This window comes from Arctopsyche grandis, chromosome 7 (genome assembly GCF_051622035.1).
Source record: "Arctopsyche grandis isolate Sample6627 chromosome 7, ASM5162203v2, whole genome shotgun sequence".
Lineage (NCBI taxonomy): Eukaryota > Metazoa > Arthropoda > Insecta > Trichoptera > Hydropsychidae > Arctopsyche > Arctopsyche grandis.
The window spans coordinates 11,986,130-12,006,311 of NC_135361.1; the positions used below are offsets into that span (position 1 = coordinate 11,986,130).

Below are 20,182 nucleotides of genomic sequence, written 5' to 3' on the forward strand. Positions count from 1 at the left end.
TTTAAATATTGATTTAGCTTGTAAAAAATTTTACGATACCTTACAAAATATTATTGAATGCCACGTCCCTTTTACTCTTAAATCTAAGCGTACCAAATATCCCCCTTGGTTTACATCGTCTCTTATTAAAATAATAAAAGAAAAAAACAAATTCCATAAAAAATTTAAAATTTATTCAAATCCCTTAGATTATCAAAGTTTTTCACTATTAAGAGCTCGAATTAAAAAATATTCTTTAATCTGCTTTAGAAATTATATTTCTCTTATTCAAAATAATATTAAAACTAATCCCAAATCATTTTGGTCATATATAAATTCAAAAAAAAATACCTCCTCTTCATATCCTTCCGTAATGTATTATGGAAATAAGTCGGCTTCACATGGTTCTGAAATCTGTACCATTTTTGCTGACTATTTTGACTCCACTTTCAATAGTGATTCTACCATTAACCTTTCTATCTCTAATACAGATACTTCTTCTTGTAACTTATCTACTTTTCATTTTGACTTATCTACTGTACTCAGTCACATCAACTCTCTCAATGTTAATCTTGGTGCGGGTTGTGATGGTTTGCCTTCTTTTTTCCTTGTTAAATGTGCTGTCCCATTATCTCTTCCCATAACAATCCTTTTCAATCTTTCTATGTCGAACGGTAAATTTCCTGACTATTGGAAATTATCTTACATCACCCCTATTTTTAAAAAAGGTGATAAGAATCTTATTGAGAATTACCGTCCTATATCTAAACTATCTGTCATTAGTAAAATCTTTGAAAAAATTATCTATAATTTCCTTTTCTCCAATTTCAAAAACTACATTATACCTGAACAACATGGTTTTTTTAAGGGGAGATCGGTAGAGACTAACCTGCTTAATTTCACTAGTACTCTCACATCTTATATGGACAAACGAATCCAAATAGACGTCGTTTATACGGATTTCTCTAAAGCTTTTGATAAAATCAATCACAACCTTTTACTCAATAAACTTTGGTCCCTTGGAATCCGAGGAAATTTATTTCGTTGGATCTCTTCGTATATACTAAATCGTCACCAAATCATAATTCTCAATGGTTTTAGATCATCACTTAGACATATTCCTTCCGGTGTCCCACAAGGGTCGCATTTAGGTCCCTTATTCTTTTTACTCTATATTAATGATATCTCATACATCTTCAAACATTCCTTTATACTTCTTTACGCTGATGATTTAAAAATTTACAAACCTATATACACCATAGACGATTGTCATAAGATACAAGAAGATCTAGATAGATTCTCTATATATTGTTTAAATAATGATCTTTTTATTAATCTAGAAAAATGCTCTATTTTAATTTTCACTAGAAATAAGTCAATTATTACTAATCAATATCAATTAAATCATTCAATCCTTAACACGTCATCTTCTATTAAGGATCTTGGTGTAATACTCAATAATAAACTAGATTTCTCTGAACATATTTCTTTTATTACCAACAAAGCATTTAAATCTCTTGGATTCCTACTCCGCTCAACAAAACCCTTTAATGATCCTTATGTACTAAAATTACTTTATTTTTCCTTTGTAAGGTCTCACCTTGAATTTGCCTCAATTATCTGGTCACCTTTTTATTTATCCCATATTAATTGTATTGAGAAAGTTCAACTTAAATTTATTAAATCCTTACGCTACCTTTTTCCTACCTATACCCATTCTACTGTTTCCGACATTTTAAAAATCCTTTCTTTTAACAATCTTTCTGTCAGGCGACGACATTCTGATGCTATATTCTTCTTTAAGCTCATAAATGGTTTCCTTGATTGTTCTGATTTACTGAATAAGGTTAATTTCAGAATCCCAGTTCGATACCCTAGACGCGTTACACTCTTTTCACTTGATCCTTTCAATACTAATTCCCAAAAATATTTTTATCTGCAGCGCGTTTATCGTATGTTTAACGGAGAGCTGAATGAGGTTGATCTGTTTGGTATTTCCCTACATCAATTCAGGTCTAACATCAAGAGAATCTTGACCGATTGATTCATTTTTTCTTCTATTCTATTTTTCCAATATTTCCATTATTTTTATACTTTAGTTTAGTTATGTAATGTGCTATTTAATCATATTATAGCTATCATTCCTTTCCATTTCATTTGTTTATTTTGTATTTACCTTTTTCATTTGTTTTTTATATTTGTAAATTTCAATTTCTTCTTATATTCTATCTTATAACCTTTTCCAAATATTTTAATACTATAGTTTAATTATGCAATGTACTACATATTTTGTCATGCCTTTATTCTTTACTTTTTAATTTGTTTTCCTTATATTTATCTTTTTCATTTTTGTAAAAATCTATTATTGGACTCGGGTGTTACATATATTATTTATTTACTTTTTGTGTTTTTTATACCTATCTCTGTACATCCTGTCTGTTGATTTTTCAATTAATAAAATAAAATAAAAAAATAAAATAAAATAAAATATTCCATTGAATATTGTAATTTTAGCATAGTTATGCAAATTATCTGATCTTCATTCTTGTGAATTAAATTTCAAAATAGTACCAGAAAGTCAATTATTTCCGGGTTCCATATATTTTGAGTTACAAAATTTAATTTCAGGCACAATCGTCCCAATTGTCTATTTGTAATTTCACACCAATATGGGAAAAAATCCCATCAATTTTTTTTCCAAAAATTAACACATCTGAAATTAATTATTATTTATTTTAAGAAGTGGCCAGTACTAATTTTAAAAGTTTAATTTACTTTCTTATAATTTAAATTTTACCATGATAACATCACAGGTTTTACCCCTGAGCGATAACTATGGTACTAAATTTGTACATGTATGTATATATATTCATAATTAATTTGTATATACATATATACATTATTAGTTTCAACAATGAAATTAAATAAATTGGCAAGCTTTGATAGGAAACGACCGGCTTTGAGTCAAAAGCATGACCAGCAGCACTGCAGAAATACTCCGAAAAAATTTCTTCAGTCAAAGTCAACCCAGGGCTTGAACTCGGGAATCTCTCCGTGGTTAGCATTAACGCAACCACCGAGCTATGCTTAGTAAAAAATATATGGGATAGTTAATCAGCAATATGTCTATCTATTCATAAAGTAGAACATAGTTATTCCTTTGGGAAGTATGTATGTAAATGGTCAATCAATATTCGTTATTTTATGTATCTATGTTTTCATATTATATTGAAAATTCTATATAATACATATTATATTGGAAATTCCTTCTCGTCTTCTTCTCATGGCATTCCTGATTCATTCGTTAGCATCTTCCCAATTTCGGACAATCTGTTGGAATTGTTCCTGACATCTACAAAATTATTTAATTACGAGTGCAAAGACATAATGTGGAGCTATTGTTGAACCGTTTCTGTAAAAGTTTTCAAAAGAAAATCCGAACAATAGGCACTCAAATGCAAATATTAGTCTAGCGCACTAGGAAACAGTCGCGTGTCTCAATCAATTATTGACACTCGATTTCAACACCTCAACCACCAAATTTAGAGAGACCGTACCCTCAGGTATTAACCTCGTGCGCTCTTGAAACTAATAAGCCTCAACCTACTCGTGTGTGGCCTCACTATATAGTACCTCAATCTATCCGTTCGTACGTTTTAACCTCTAATGGCCGGTGCTCTATCGCCAATCTGCAAACTGTGTAGTCCCCTGGGGCCAAATGCAAAATTATACGAATGCATTATTATGATATATTAGAATTCGCATATTCATGCACCGTATTTGGCGAAAGAATTTGCGGAACGTGCAAGACATGTTTTATTCATGTGGATTTCTTTTGTGCTCCTCTTCGTCATGACGGAAAACTATTGTGTCGTTGGTATGTGACGTCACAATGACCCGTTCGAACCATTGTGGCCATCAAGGTCCAGTTTTGATTTACCACTGCACCGATTTTCATTAGATAGAAAGCGCTGTCGACTTGGAAAGCATCGGATTTCGGCTGTTGATATTCAATTATATTCCTCGATGGCCTTATCGAGATGGTCGTGCGTGCGCAAGCAGTTGACCATTTTGGTCGTCGATCGGACGATTGTTGTGTGCAATTAATAATTCAGAGAAGGCGAAACGTGACTATGACGCGTCGAGGATGTTCCCGTCTTGTCGGGTGAATTTTAAGGATCTGCGGTTAATTTTATTTTTTTATTTTTGGTTGTTGTGTATTGTGAAACGTTTGCATTGCTGGTTCGGCGATTGTGAGCAATAAAAAGTAGGTTTAGAGATCTCGTATGTGCGATTTTACATTCGGTAAACAATAGACCAATGTTGATGTGGGTCGTTTTGCTCGATTTGCATTGACATATTCCACTTTTCCTAGTGAGTCATCTATTGGAAATATTTTCCGTTGAATTTATTTGAGACGGCTCATTGATAATCGTCTTCATGTCTTTTCAATTGATTGAGCTTTAAGTCAGTGGCTTAAGCGTGTTCGGAATACAAAGATATAAGAATCTTAAACATAAATTGTTGTATGAGTTATCATCGATTTATTTTATTGATTGATATGGTCCAATTTTTAAATTAAAATATTTACTATGGTAGAAAATCTCGTAGTTTCTATCATAATTATAAAAAAGTCTCCATCTTCAATCAAAAAATCTTAAAAAATCGAAATATTTCGATCGAAAAATTGGAATAATAGTTCTTTCATGTATGTACATATATGTACATGCATACAAGTAAATGTAGGAATGATTAGAGATAATTAGAATAATATAATTGCATTAAAATATATCAAGGGTTTATTGATATTTAATTCCCGCTTTAATCATTGTTTAGAACAATCAATCAATAGCTATTATTAAATATTTATTTATTAAAAACAGAAACGTACAATATTTCAACATTTTTTCAAACACATTGACACCAAAAAAAGTTTTATTTATTAATTTATTTATTTACTTCACAATTATATATCAACCGCGACCATAGGTGCCACTACAAGTTGCCCAAGGTGACATCTGTGATCAAACTTTTGTACATAAGTACCAACTACCATCAATACACACGCTGATTACACACAAAACACGAGTTGAAAACACTGTGCGACAACCCCTGTCACTCAAGTCTTCCACTGTGGAAGCCGCTATAGCTGCTACGCCATATGTAGATGTTCCTCTTCCCAATTTATTGACCAAAACTACATAAAGAGTTGATTGGAGCTCGCCTCAATATTGCTGCTGCTTCACTCAATTCCAGCAGAAAGGTGACATTACAAAAACGTAACTGTCCTGACATTACATCGTCATCTCCCAGTCTTGCAAATATTCCATCGATGACAACCAAACTGCACTCTGCAGCCCTTCTTTGGAAAATGTTGAAATTATTGATGCGAATTAAAATTTGCGAAACAATACATACATACATATAATAAGGTTTATACAAGTATGCATGCCCTAAGAGAAAAAAATATACCTTTAAAAAACCTTTTTCCAATCAAATATTATGAAAATTACATGCATCTGTAAAAGTAATGTAAAATATACAAATATTTAATTAAAAAAAATCAAGGTAAATTATAAATTCACTTGAAGATTTGCCGACTTAACGGTTTTTTATTTATTTCATGGAAAATTTTATAGGATGTATAAATTACACATATTAAAATAATACATATCTTTGCCTTTTAGATTATATTAATTTGATTCTCATTATGAACCGTTTTAAAGTTGGAATACGCGAACCAAATTAATGCATGTGTATACATTTTGTATCAACGTAGTTGCGATTAATATTTTTTTTTATTCATATACACATATTCCAGCAAAGCCTAACAGGTAAACCCCAATGCACTTTCCTGGCCAATGTACAAACAATTATAAAGTATCATAGAGACAGAGTGGGTAGCGTTTTATAATATCAGCAAATTCAAGATGTTCATAAACTTGAATTTGTTCTCGAGAGATAAATAAGATATTTTTTATGTACGTTATATATGTATTACAGCCAGCAGTATGGGTCGGTGGTTGCTTTTATGCTAAGTACCGACAGGTTATCAGGTGCAACCCCGTGTTAATCTTTAATGCTGCTGGTCAGACTTGGATATTTATGACTCCAAGTCGATCGTTTCCTATTCTGATTTCATTGCTGAAAAATTGGCAAACTCTGATGGGAAACGATCGACCTAGAGTCAGAAATATCCAAGTCTGACCAGCAGCATTACAGAAAATACTCAGAATAAATTCTTTTCAATCGAGGTCTGTCAGGATTGAACCTGGCGTCCTCTCGGCGCTAAGAAAAAGCCCAACCACCCAGCCATACTGCTGGCTAATACATAAAAGAAACAAAAGCCAGCAGCATAGCTCGGACGTTAAGCTTCTGCTTACCGTCAAGAAGGTGCCGGGTTCTATCCCTGAATGAAAATGAATTTTTCAGAGTATGCTGTTGGTCAGACCTGGATTTGTGACTCCAGGTTGATCGTTTCCTATCAGAGTTTGCCAATTTTCTCTGATTTCATTGTTGAAACGGTTCCCGGAAAAAAAATTGGCTAAAAATCCTTCCTACCTACTATGTCACCACTATTTGAAAAATTTGATTGATGTACAATAAAAATTTATGTACAATTCATAGATGTCTCGTTAATTTGCGAGTTTTTTCAGTGTCTCGCAATTCAACGACTTATAATAAAAATGCTGTATTTGTATTTGTAATTGGCCAGGAAGGCGCATTGGGATTTACCTGTAAGGCCTTCCTGGTATATATGTAAAAAAAAAAAAAAAAAAAATGTACAAAAATATTTGATTTTTAAATGCTTTTTATTATTATTAAATTATGTTCACAATACATCTTATATCTATTTTAATAGCTACTGATCTACTGATCATTTTCTATACAATTTTAATTCAATTTTGTTCGTAATCATAGTATTATATTATTCTAATGTATTTATTAACAGCACAATAAGAAAAAGAGCTCAAAAATCTATTTACAATTCTTATAAATGCTCATAATATATCTAATACATAATATTAATTAAAGACTCTCTAAAGTCGATGACCTAAAGCAGATTGTGTTTAGGTAATCTGTGTGTTATACCTGAAGGGTATAAACATTTTGTTGTAATCACCGAGACTCGTCACAAGTGTGTTAGTATGGTTATTAGTAGAGGTCGGAATCTGAAGGGGCCGGAAACGTGCCGCCTATTGTTCCATTGTTGTAAATCCTTTGTAAAAAAGGTTCGGCAAACCTTTAACAATGCATTTACAATCTTTGAACAATAAACAGCCCCTTCAGATTTCGGTCTCTAGTTATTAGTGATTCTGTCATAGAATCTACTGGCTAGTTTGTTAGTAATGTCTGTAACAAACGGAATATTATATATGGCATGCAGTTTTTTCAAGTTAGTATATATGGGTGTATTATAAATTATTTTTAGGGATTTATTTTGTATTGTTTGGAGCTTGGAGTACAAACATATACCTGTACACGTATTCATATACTCTATTTATTTATTTATATTTTTAAAACCAGAAACGAAAATTAGCTAGCACAGGTATTCAAATTATATTTCGTATGTTATTTTTTTCACCTAAAATACACGTACGTCCTTCAAATGTATCCATTCAAAATCGGTAAAGTAAGGTAAAAAAAAAGTGTGCTAACCGTTGACCCGTCCGGAGCGATTTTGCAACACGGGTCAGTTAACGGTCGAGCACACGCACGAGCAAGAGCAAAAGTTCCTCATCGCGGAAACAAAATCAAGTGAAAGTGGTCATTGTTAAGACGTTAACCACCACGTGGTGGTACCCAGTCATCGGTAGCACGATAGGTGGTTCCAATCGCGAGACCTCACGCGAGAGCCCCCTGTCCTGAACTGTCAGCGGCTGTCAACCCATACGAATCGGCAATATTGCACCTCTTCATTGTTGGCTTGGTTTTATTGCACTCGCATATAAAAAGCCGATGCTTATCTCGATTGCGGCCGTAAAAACAATAAAAAAGAGAGGGAAATCGTTTGAATCCCCCCCTCGCAAGTGATGCAAGAGATTCGATCGGCCCGGGATGCACGATGGAAATTAATTGCCGATTGTGTGTTGTTCAACAATGCGATGATAATACCTCGTAGTTTTACGCTTCGGACGTGAAAATTGATAAATTTGTCGTTCGCGAGTTGTTTATGGTTGAAATTAGTCCGTTTGTAAAACAAGCCCACGCCTGGTGGATATTATTATTGCTGGAAACGTTTGCTTGAAATATCATTCGTTATGAAATGTCAGTCGATAGCAGCAGCCGTTTCGACAGTTGATTTATGGATGCTGCACCGAGCGGCCTTCGTGGATATTGAATAGAAGTGTGTGTATGATTGAATAGTGGTGGAAATGTTTTCACACGCCCGTTTTTTGAAAATAGTTGAGATAATAGATAGCAATTTTCTGTTGGATATTCGATCTCGACGCGCGTTAGTGTAGCGTATTTGATATCAGGCTATTTAATTGTTATTCAATCGTTCTTGATAGTTTGCTCTCAAAGTGTGTTTCTCTTTAGATGCATCTTTAGCCCTTTCTGCTTGAAGATGATTTCGCTATGAGGCGATACAGGTCTCGGGGCTGTTTTCATTCGCCATCTTAATTTTTGAATATTTAATTACTAGAATTTTTTTGATGAAATTATCGGTATCATTATTTTATTAATACAGGTGTAAAAATGAAACGAGTTAATTTGATATAGAAAATGTCAATTTCAAAACATATTTCGAGAATTTGAAAACTTATTTTTAAGTGCAAAACGAGCTAATTACACTGAGCAACAAAAAAATCATGTTTTTGAGTTACTAACCAACAATTTTGAGCGGAGACTAACCAATCTTTACTAAGTTTGACCCACTGAAATAGAATATGATAATGATTTTTGTTGGTTCATGATCGTTTACGAGATATGAGCGTTTAAAAAAATCCGCCTCTTACGCGCGTAAGTGGTCAAACTCTCGCTTGCCATCTCGCTTGCACCAACGCTATCTGGTGTACGCACACGGGAACTGAACGAAAGCCTTTCTAACGTAATTATTGCTCGAGTTAGTACGTTTAGATAAAAAAAAATATTGAGATAGAAAACCAATCCTTTAAACGTGGTGAAATAAAAAAACTGGCCAAATAAACGCAAAATAGCACGGATAAATAATCCGTAAAAAAATATATTTTTGACTTTTAAAATTCGCTACACAATTAATTATAAGTATTTTAAAACAATAAAAAATTAGAATCAATAGAAAAAACTATTGATTCCAATACTCACTTTGAGCGCAGCAATACTAGATTTTGAGTTAAAGACCGCAAAAGCTAAAAAAACTGTAAAAATTGCGCATTTTTGTAAACGCTCATATCAATATCAAAGTTAGTAAAGATTGATTAGTCTCCATTCTGGTAATTTTTTTTGTTGCTCAGTGTTATTTCTATTCATTTGAAATTTAATATTTTTTTAGTTATAACTTTAAGTCACTTATTTATATTAAGGGTAGATATATAAATTTAAATAAAATAAAACTTTAAAATATAATCAAATGTTTACTATTAGATTAGCCATGTTTAAGCGGTTTATATTACCAAGCGAAGCCGGGTAAAAACACTAGTAGTAAATAAAAACAAAACTAATTGTAAATATAAAACCACAGTCAACACTCATTCGGGCAATCCTTTTGTGGGAAATAATCGATTCACTGTTAAAAGTTGTCCCAATGGGCACCGAGCGTTATTTTTACTTTATTTTTATATATGAATAAACTTGATAGAATTTTTTTTTCAACGTGGAAAATTTCTTCCACAGTCTTGTGAATGGATCTCTGTCAATACATGAAATATATTTTGGATATAAAGGATCTTTTGGATCTCTATCATATCTGTTGAATGGTTTGCTCTTATAAAAAACCTAAATTACTTTCAAATTTATATATCTATACACATTTTGTAGAATTTATTTTGTATTAAGATTGGTATACATATATGTGCGTATATATATATAATATATATATATATATATATATATATATATGTATATAATAAAAAATGCTGTATTGTTTGTAATTTGGCCAGGAAGGCGCATTGGGGTTTACCTGTAATGCCTTCCTGGTATGAAATAAAATAAAATAAATATACATATGTATGTAGATCACGACCCATAGTTTCAGAGCGACTGCATATCGAGAATGCAGTGCACCTTGCAAGGCCGCGCGCGTTGCAATCGATGAATAAAACGCCATCAGCTGCTGCAGTAGCGCCGGTATTGTCACCGTTGCACTTTGACTGATGAAGGCCGTCATGCACTGTTAAACGTGTACGTTACGTCTAATGATGCAAGCCTTTTTTATGCTCTCGCGTAGTATATGGCATGTCAATTCTTCCATCCGTCGTACATACATATCTATATCTTTGTTGTTGTAGAAAATTGTTGACAGTAATTAAAATTGCGGATGCTACTTTGTATACAGTATTGTGATTATCATGGCCACGCTGTTTGATTTTAAAAACGGTCCCGTTATATTGTGTATAATGGGAATCGGTTAATTTCAGTGAAATGATATAAACGAGTGAACGTGTTGAATTTTTTGCTATTTATTGTTCGGATTTGTGATGTATTTAATTGTGCGTTCAAAATTATAACGGTCGTGTGAAATGTGCTCTAATTTAATTACGTTTCAGATGGTCGTCAGTTGTTTAATTTTCGAAACGAATATATTTTTTTTGGTATATGTATGTATAACAATCAACGAACGATCATTATGGGTTAAATAGTGCAATTTTAGAATTTTTAATTTGTAGTGAAATTTAAATGAATTTTCCGAAAGATTTCCGCCATTTTCCATTTTCATGGTTGTCGTGGTGTTAGTGAGTCAGAGCGAGAAAAGCGCCTCACAGCGACGACCGCGCGTACTACTGAGGTTCGTGTCTAGAGTTGATGTCGATAAAAACGCATCAAAGGTTGGTTTGAATTTTGGATGAAATTATTTTTTTTAGTATATCTTATCTTCTAATCTATAATTTGGAAAGAGACTTTGTATGTATGTAAATATCCTTGGTCGTCGTCTTCGTCGTCTTCGTCGTCGTCTTCGTCGTCTTCGTCGTCGTCGTCGTCGTCCGTAGATCGGTGACGTCATCGAACACGTGATTCGATTTTTTTTTTTTTTCGATCCATGGGCGCCGATTTTTTTTTTCGTTTCAATGGATTCACCCCCGCGGGGGCGCAAGGCGAGTAGTTTCATGGGGCCCCGCCAGGGGCGCCACAAGGGGCGCAGCCCCGTGGGGCTCAAAAGGGGGCGCCACAAGGGGCGCAGCCCCGTGGGGCTCAAAAGGGGGCGCCACAAGGGGCGCAGCCCCGTGGGGCCCCGAAGGGGGCCCGGGGGGCCCAGCCTCATGGGGCGCAGCCCCATGGGGCTCAAAAGGGGGCGCCACAAGGGGCGCAGCCCCGTGAAGCCCCGAAGGGGGCGCGGGGGGCCCAGCCTCATGGGGCGCAGCCCCATGGGGCTCAAAAGGGGGCGCCACAAGGGGCGCAGCCCCGTGGGGCCCCGAAGGGGGCCCGGGGGGCCCAGCCTCATGGGGCGCAGCCCCATGAGGCTCAAAAGGGGGCGCCACAAGGGGCGCAGCCCCGTGGGGCCCCGAAGGGGGCCCGGGGGCCCAGCCTCATGGGGCGCAGCCCCGTGGGGCCCCGAAGGGGGCCCGGGGGCCCAGCCTCATGGGGCGCAGCCCCATGGGGCTCAAAAGGGGGCGCCACAAGGGGCGCAGCCCCGTGGGGCCCCGAAGGGGGCCCGGGGGGCCCAGCCTCATGGGGCGCAAGCCCTAATAGGCATTAACTAAGGGGGGCGAAGCCCTAGACGGCAATTAATCATGGGGGCGCGGAGGGGCGAAGCCCTAAAAGGCAACTGATCATGGGGGCGAAGCCTTAGACGGCATTTAATCATGGGGGCGCGGAGGGGCGAAGCCCTAAAAGGCATTAACTAAGGGGGGCGAAGCCCTAAACGGCAATTAATCTTGGGGGCGCGGGGGGCGAAGCCCTAAAAGGCAACTGATCATGGGGGCGAAGCCTTAGACGGCATTTAATCATGGGGGCGCGGAGGGGCGAAGCCCTAAAAGGCATTAACTAAGGGGGGCGAAGCCCTAAACGGCAATTTATCTTGGGGGCGCGGGGGGCGAAGCCCTAAAAGGCAACTGATCATGGGGGCGAAGCCTTAGACGGCATTTAATCATGGGGGCGCGGAGGGGCGAAGCCCTAAAAGGCATTAACTAAGGGGGGCGAAGCCCTAAACGGCAATTAATCTTGGGGGCGTGGGGGGCGAAGCCCTAAAAGGCATTAACTAAGGGGGGCGCGGGGGGCGAAGCCCTAAAAGGCATTAACTAAGGGGGGCGAAGCCCTAAACGGCAATTAATCTTGGGGGCGCGGGGGGCGAAGCCCTAAAAGGCATTAACTAGGGGGGGCGAAGCCCTAGACGGCATTTAATCATGGGGGTGCGGAGGGGCGAAGCCCTAAAAGGCATTAACTAAGGGGGGCGAAGCCCTAAACGGCAATTGCTCATGGGGCGTGGAGGGGCGAAGCCCTAGAAGGCAAAGGCTCAGGGGGGCGCCGAGGGCGAAGCCCTAGAAGGCAAAAAAAAATTTTGATTTTTTTTTTTGATTTTTTAAAATTTTTTTTTTAATTTTTTTTTTATTTTTTTTTTATTTTTTTTTTAATTTTTTTTTTTATTTTTTTTTTATTTTTTTTTTATTTTTTTTTTTAATTTTTAAATTTTTTTTTAATTTTTTTTTTTTTTTAATTAAATTAGCTTAGTCATGTTTAAGCGGTTTATATTATAAACACTGAGCGAAGCCGGGTAATACAGCTAGTGTTTTATATAGATGTTACCTATTATTTTTTATTATTTAATATTGAATTCGAATTTATATTTAAATCGTTTTTTTTTGTTTCTTTTCAGGTGGAACCTGGCGAAACCGTTGCTACAACTAAAGAAGGTGAGTCTAATCTTTAATGTTATTTGATTTATTGGATTTCTTTGCAGGGCCCACCCACGCATTGATTTATCTCAATTCATTCGATCTCAAGTGTCGGAATACTACATACGTTTCATCAGATTCGAACCGGGACGCTCGTGGAAAAGCTGAAGTTTTCATCGGATGATGACGATGGCCGTGAGCCGGCCATTTAACCGCACGCATTGTTATTTAAACTATAAGCAATCGGGTTTTGTTTCACTTTTCATCCTTGTAAAGGTCACATTCATGCTGCCTTGGGGGTTGATACGGCTACCATTGTCTTGGAAGACGTTTCGCCACGTTGTTCATTGTTCGCTTTTCACTATCTATTATTCAGATTAAAGTGTGGTTTAGATTCGTAATAGAATGCGTGCGGGCATGAGCGAATCGAATGTACTTAGACATTCCATTCGAATGTTTCTCATTTTAGACGACAGCTTCGGCGATTCAAATGGTACGATTCGAACGTCAGCTTTAGCTGTTTCGGCGCTTAAATTTAATTTTCACCGCCTGTTATTTATTTATTCTGATACATAAAATATCTGACGTAAAACTGCGCTTTTGATGGGTTCATTAGTCTTACAATTTTATAGCGCAGACACCAAAGAATCTCAAACGATGTATTTACACAAATCGTAAAAGCGAAATCGTTAAATTTTGATTTTATTCCGAACCATATTATTTAACATTCCCAAATGAATTATTTCGATTTTACTTTGTTCTTGAAAATTTCCCTTTCACTGTGCTGTTTGCTGTACAATTGTATAAGAAGCTATACCCATTTGAGAATTCATTGGACTTGTTTCAGAGTACAGAGTAAATTCTATTATTAACCGTTTTAAATAAAAATATTAACTTTTTCTTCTAGAAAAATGAAATTTAGAATTCATTTTCAAATATTATACCAAGTTAAAAGGATACATTATTTATTCAAAGTTTGGACTATTGTGGCATTACATGAATTCCCAATGCGCCTCAATGGTCGAAAATACAGATAACAGAGAAAAAAAATGTACAGGAAAAATACATACAAACATACATACCTAAATATTTATACATATTACATAAAAAATAGCAGCAAAATTTCAAACAATAATAGAAGTAGTTACAAAACATAAAATAATCATTAAAAAGTAGGAGAAAAAATGGGGATATATCAGGGGGACCGAAAAGTAATCAAAATTTTTCGACGAGCTCTTTCACAGTCAGTTTGTGTCGAGACAGGGTCCAGTAAACACTTAGGTTTTGTTATTATGTTGGAGTTATTTTTGTAAATTTATTGTTTCTGTTTAAAAAAAAAATTTCTACCCGAGGAAGGATGTCGAGACCAATAATAGAGGAAAGGCACCTGCGTCATTTTATGCTGTTTATGTTAGACCAAGTAATGAAAGCAAACGAAGCAGTGAAAAAAATCACCGATACTTACGGGGATATTCTGAAACTAAACAAGTGTCGTCGGTGGTATAAACAATTTAAAAATGGGAATTGGGACAAGGAGATCGCACGAAAAGCAGAGCTCAAAAATTAGATGATGATATCCTGACGTCAATGGTGGAATCAGATCCTCGTCAAACCACCGATGAATTGTCGTTGAAGATTGGCTGTTCATGGCCTATATACATATATGTAGTTCAGGATCATCTTCGTCGCATAGGAAAATTGCACAGACAGAGAATTGGGAATATTTTTTTGAATACCTCAAGGTCTCCTTAATATTATATACATATACTCTTAGATAAATTAAAAGAAAATAATACTTTGAGGATTTTAAATAAATTCGTGAGATTAACTATCACTACTCACATTGAAAATCACTGACACGTACATATACTGTTAGTTATTTCAAAGGTTAACTTAGCGAAAAATTTTGTTAAGCAGATGCTGTGCTCAATAGACCGGAAAACGGTAATATTTTTTTTCAAATTACAGAGGAATGGGTGACGAAGAAGACCAGGGAACTGACGACGACACGCCAGATAGCCACTCGAGTTCAACGCCAAGTCCTTTTGGAAGATGGAAAAGTCTTGCAAGATTCAGGACCTCTCGTATCGACGACGACTAGCGAAGATACGGAGACCCAAGAACATGAGCATACAGAGGTGAATTTAATTTGCTTATTTATTATAACTAAATGCTGATGCTTGTACTGAATTCGTGTTTGTCTTCAGCATAGAAAATTGGATGATCCACCAGGATCGGACGTCGATGCTGTCGACGGGGCTCAAGCTCAGATCGAAGATGTACCCGGAGTGGTCTCAGGAGACTTGGTCGCCAAGGCTAAGTGGGTGCCTGTGGCCAATCCGGACGGAAAAGTGCGTGAGATCAAGGAGAAGAGGGTTCTCACGCACGAGGAGACGGACGAAATCAAGGAAACTGAGGAGAGACAGCATTACGGAGACATCACTGACGAGGTACGTTGATTTTTGATAGCGTTTAATGGTCCGTCGTGTGGGTCACTGACATGGAAAGTTTAGTCGAGGCTCTGCTTTCGAATCAATCAAAGGATGAGCAACGAAGAACAAATCTGCACAATTACATGTTCGTCGTTTGGGTATTGAAACGTGTTGTCGATCACGAAGCTATTAATCAAAGCCGTAGAAAAAATCGATTGTAGCAGTCAGATGATTTCTACTAGGAAAAAATTATGTAATGATATTTTTTATGGTGCGAGTTTCTGTTTATTACAATTGGTTGGAAGTTTTTAAAACATATTCGAACAAAAAGTGTCGATTGTAGAAGGTAGTTTTATTTGAAAATTATTATACGAATATTTGAATACTTTTGAAAGTACCGAAATAGTTTTAAAATTTATCAGAAGTTTGGGAATAATTTGAAAACGCACGCCTCAAAGAAATGATTGATATATTTTTAATTGAGTATAAGAGCAGTGAGTAAAAGATTTAATAACATCATTGCTGCGTTCATTCATACGTTGTTAGACTACATATGTTCATACATGACAAATTTTCATTTATTTCTATTTCTACTTATAATATTTACAAAAAGTATTTGAATATCACAATAAAATGGTAAATATATTCGACTCGGAAAACCTAGAAAGATATCTCGAATTTGTTTGTAATTGTTTTAATTTTTTTTCGATACAATATGTTAGTTCACTGATTCTTCTAATTAAAAAAAATATGAATATATTCTGGAATCTCCATTAGGGTTCTTGAGATGTCCACGAATTGATTAGAAACCTAATTTTTCTGAAGACATTTTTAGAAATTCATAACTAAATTTCAGTTCAATTTTAATACGATCGATTGAAAGCGTTAAGTAAAGAGCATGCAATCGAATATGAATTGAGTGTTTAAGGTCAAATTTCTCTTTTCAAGTTCAAATTTGACCCTCGAAGGTCAACTTTATATATAAGTAACAGATATCACGTTTGCGCACTCAAAACGCTATTAAATCAATATTTATTACGTATAATTATTGACTAGCACTGTCAGAAAAATGTATGATGAATTTTTGAATATCTAAATTTAATTATCCAAAGTCCATTTACGATAGATTCAGCATCAAAATACCATACTCGTTTAATCTGTACAGCGTTGTGTAAGTCAGGACATATTTTTCAGTTAGCGTCATTAACGGACGTGGTCGCTTTCTGCGTAACTGTTCGCCGTTCGAAAACGAAATAATAATGAAAAAAAAATTCGGGAGCCCTACAAAACAGGTCCTGCAGAATTGATCTTCTTTGTATCGCGAATCAGGTTTCTGTTGTGTTCGCAAAAGCTTCCCGCTTAGCCCTTGATTGATGTATTGCTGACGTGTGACCGGAGGATGTATGTTCGAAATGTGACCGAATATACATATGTGTGTCTTTATATTTGCACTGTAGTATTATATATTGATGATTATTTTGCATTTTGGATTCGTTCATCTCGCCCGGCGATGTTTAAAGCTCGAGATATACACAATAGAAGCACGTCCTCGAAGAGTTATGCCATTTTAACGGTGGCAGTTCGAGTGAAGGACGCCACTGGAACCCGGAAGCTTGGTGCAGCGGCGTTCGTACTCGCACCGGCTCAGTTTCTCCTCTTTACATTTAGAAAGCTCAGGCGAGGGAGCTTATGCAACTGTCTGCGAAATTAAGCTCACGCGGTGACCTTGTTCAAGTTGTTAAAAAATAACGTAATAATGCGAACACGATCTGAATGTTTCGGCAAAAAATCGTTTTTCAGCTGGGTATTCAATTTTATTTCTTAATGGAATTGTTTGCGGATTGATCTCTTAAGTTATTTAATAAGTTACAATTTGATCAGACTTACATATAATTGTCTGAGTTTCGTATTAAATTGAGGACAGGGCTCGAATGGACGGGAGAACATGTAAACGCCGCTCCCTTTTGTGAAATACTGAAACGTAGCGCTCCCTATCTTGAAAAATCCAATATTTCCTTACCCTTTCGTAAATTGAAAAATCGCTCAGTGTTGTATATTCCTATGATGAGAAAACTTGAATTTAGCGAACATATCAAATAAATCAGTAATGATTAGTTTGGGAAACCCTGACTCATCACACACAAATATATCAATCTGTTATGAATACATAATATATTTTATAGATATGTATGTTCATATGAAAACTTTTGAAGATACTCTTCTTCGAACATTGGCTCATTAAGCTCATATTCTAAACCAAACTTTTTCAAACATTCTAAAAAAATGTTCACCTGTTATTTTCGCCGATTGTTTTCATTGAACATATTGAATAAGAATATTCAATATTTTATTTCTGATGAAGAAATTATTTTTGAAAATAAAAATTAAATTACATTTTTCAAAATTTCTATTACCGGCTCTGATATGTAAGCATATAATGTATTATATCAGGTACAATAAAAAAAAAATTCAATCATGTTTTGAAAATTACCGAGCATTCCCATTCGTGAAAATTTCTATTTCGAGTCCGGATTGTGGAGATCTTTTTCACTTTTCAATGCCTTCCAGAAAACAAAATGAAATTATGATGGTATTTACAGGCAGCTACTTATATTTATTAAAGTACGAATTTATGTATGCTCAAACCAATTCCTTAAATAAATAAAAAAAATATTTTTCGTCGATATTAGAAGGCAATAGGAAAATATTATAGAAGAAAATAAGAAAACTTGGGAGTATTTATTTTAAAGATATCCAACATGTCATTATTAAAAGACAAATTGGTGCTATTTTAACATCATTAAATATAATTATGTTTGTTTTCTTCTATATGTTATTTTAGTTGTTATGACTGTAATGAAATTTTATGCATTTTTAACAAGACTCACCATATATTTTACTTGTACTTCTTCCTAGTAATTTCTGGGATAGTACCATTTTGAATGACGTACTTTCGACAGTAAACACTAACATATGTATATTTTGTGAATGGCTGATAATATAAATCTTATTTTAATGGTATAAAATACTCAAATGATATATATGTATGTACATAATTTGTGTGTGTAAATATTTTATTGTTATATTTTACTGAAGTGTGATTGCGTGTAGTATATCTTTTATTATATTTTGATTAAATTGAACTGTGGTTAGATTATGATTTTTAATAAGAAACATAAACATAAATATTATTGAGTTCGTTGAACTTTTTACTGTATTCATCAATAGTGTTAATAAGCATAATAGAAATTATCCATATGGTATTTTAATTCATTCGTGCGCTGGTATAGGAATGTTTGTTATGAATTTGTATTGTAATATTATTCCGTATGTTTATTAATGACTTCACTGGATACTTTTCATTTATCAACAGATTTGCGTGAACTATTCAGTCATGGAAAAAAGGAAAAATTCACTTTTTGTGTGACAAAAATAATATTTGCACCATTAATCATTTTATGTGTAGGTTTTTTTTTGATAGGTCACGGTTTTTTTGAGGTTGAAATCCACTCTCTTGGCCTTTCATTATAAGAGCGATTGCACAATTCAGATGCAGATAATTTTCTTTGCGCATTCATGACTTCGTTGCGAAAAAGCATCGATTGATCAACAACACTGGACCTTGCCTACTAATCGATATCGCATATAATGAGACCGATTAGAGTAGAGTGCTCGTTTAACATTGAATCAAAATAATATTAATAATTTTCCGCTCGATCGCATCGCGCTCGCTTCGAATTAACACGAAAGAGCAATCGCTTAATACAAAATCTATATTCGGTGAAAGTAAAAAATATTGTAATTTCTTTTTATTATTAGTTGCTTTCTAGCAAAGGTCAATCTCTTGGGTGTCACGACTTTGGCACGCCGTTTCGGATCGGCTAATTTGCAATACAAATATAATACATACCTACCTACCCGTGTTTGATGAGATTGCGTCAAATTATTTGTACTATCGCGGATTAATTATAACGGCAGATCTGCGGAATCAAATCTAGATACTATTGATGGAAAAGTGGGCGAGATTAATTAGCAGTGGTTTTGCTATACAAAAAGCGTGGCAAAATCGTTCGTGTAATTTATATGCTGCGCGATAACTTTCTTTCGCTTGTTCAGATGTTTTAAGAGATTCTCTAATTAATTACCTAACAATCTCTTGTGGGAAAATAAAGCTGGGGTCAAGGTTGAAGAATATGAATCATGTCACTGTCATGAAATCGAGTGAATTCAAACATTTTCGTGCTGTGCAAGTTTGTACACATGAAATATGGGTTGGTATGTTTAAATTGGCGATTTATTTAAAATTCTTCTAGCCGTCGAATTTAATGGTTTCTTTCTAAGATATATAGCAGGAAGTGTTCGAAAATCGGTTAAGAATTTTGGACTCGTATGCATTATGCAAAGTGACTTGGATTGGCAAAAAGTTGCGGAAGCGCTGGACCGCGGCGAGCCTCTCCGACCGACGCGTCTAGCCTAATAGACTGGCGTGCACAATGGTATGAAAATCTTTGTTTTATGAATGAACCAGTGGCGTGCACTTAAAAGTGTCAGTCGGTTTCACACATTATGCTGTTCGAATTCTAATGAAGTCTAATCGGCCACTGTTACCGCGAACGAAAAGTGAGAGTGCGCTAATGGTTTCATTTCGAGAGCGATTATTCCAAATTGGTGTCTCTCCGCGGAATTCCCTTTCAATTAATTGAGACTTGTTCTTGCCGAAAGGCGAATTAACATTGTGTCGTTGTTGTCTATTTTGCGAAAGTTCTAATGAGTTTGATAGTTTATGTGTCATCGCGTGTT

At 35.5% G+C, this 20,182-nt stretch overlaps 1 protein-coding gene across 5 annotated transcripts in view; it reads left to right on the plus strand.

Annotated features, from left to right (window-relative positions):
* chas (chascon) overlaps nucleotides 1-20,182 on the plus strand; it is a 113,510-nt gene that overhangs the window by 36,573 nt on the left and 56,755 nt on the right. For 4 of the 5 annotated variants that reach the window (XM_077435090.1, XM_077435092.1, XM_077435091.1 and 1 more), the window contains exons 2-5: nucleotides 10,668-10,946; nucleotides 12,932-12,968; nucleotides 14,919-15,088; nucleotides 15,158-15,400. In XM_077435090.1, coding sequence (XP_077291216.1) covers nucleotides 10,836-10,946; nucleotides 12,932-12,968; nucleotides 14,919-15,088; nucleotides 15,158-15,400 — 561 coding nt within the window. In that variant the 5' untranslated portion in view covers nucleotides 10,668-10,835. The remainder of the gene's footprint in view (nucleotides 1-10,667; nucleotides 10,947-12,931; nucleotides 12,969-14,918; nucleotides 15,089-15,157; nucleotides 15,401-20,182) is intronic. The other variant, XM_077435094.1, reaches the window with a different exon arrangement.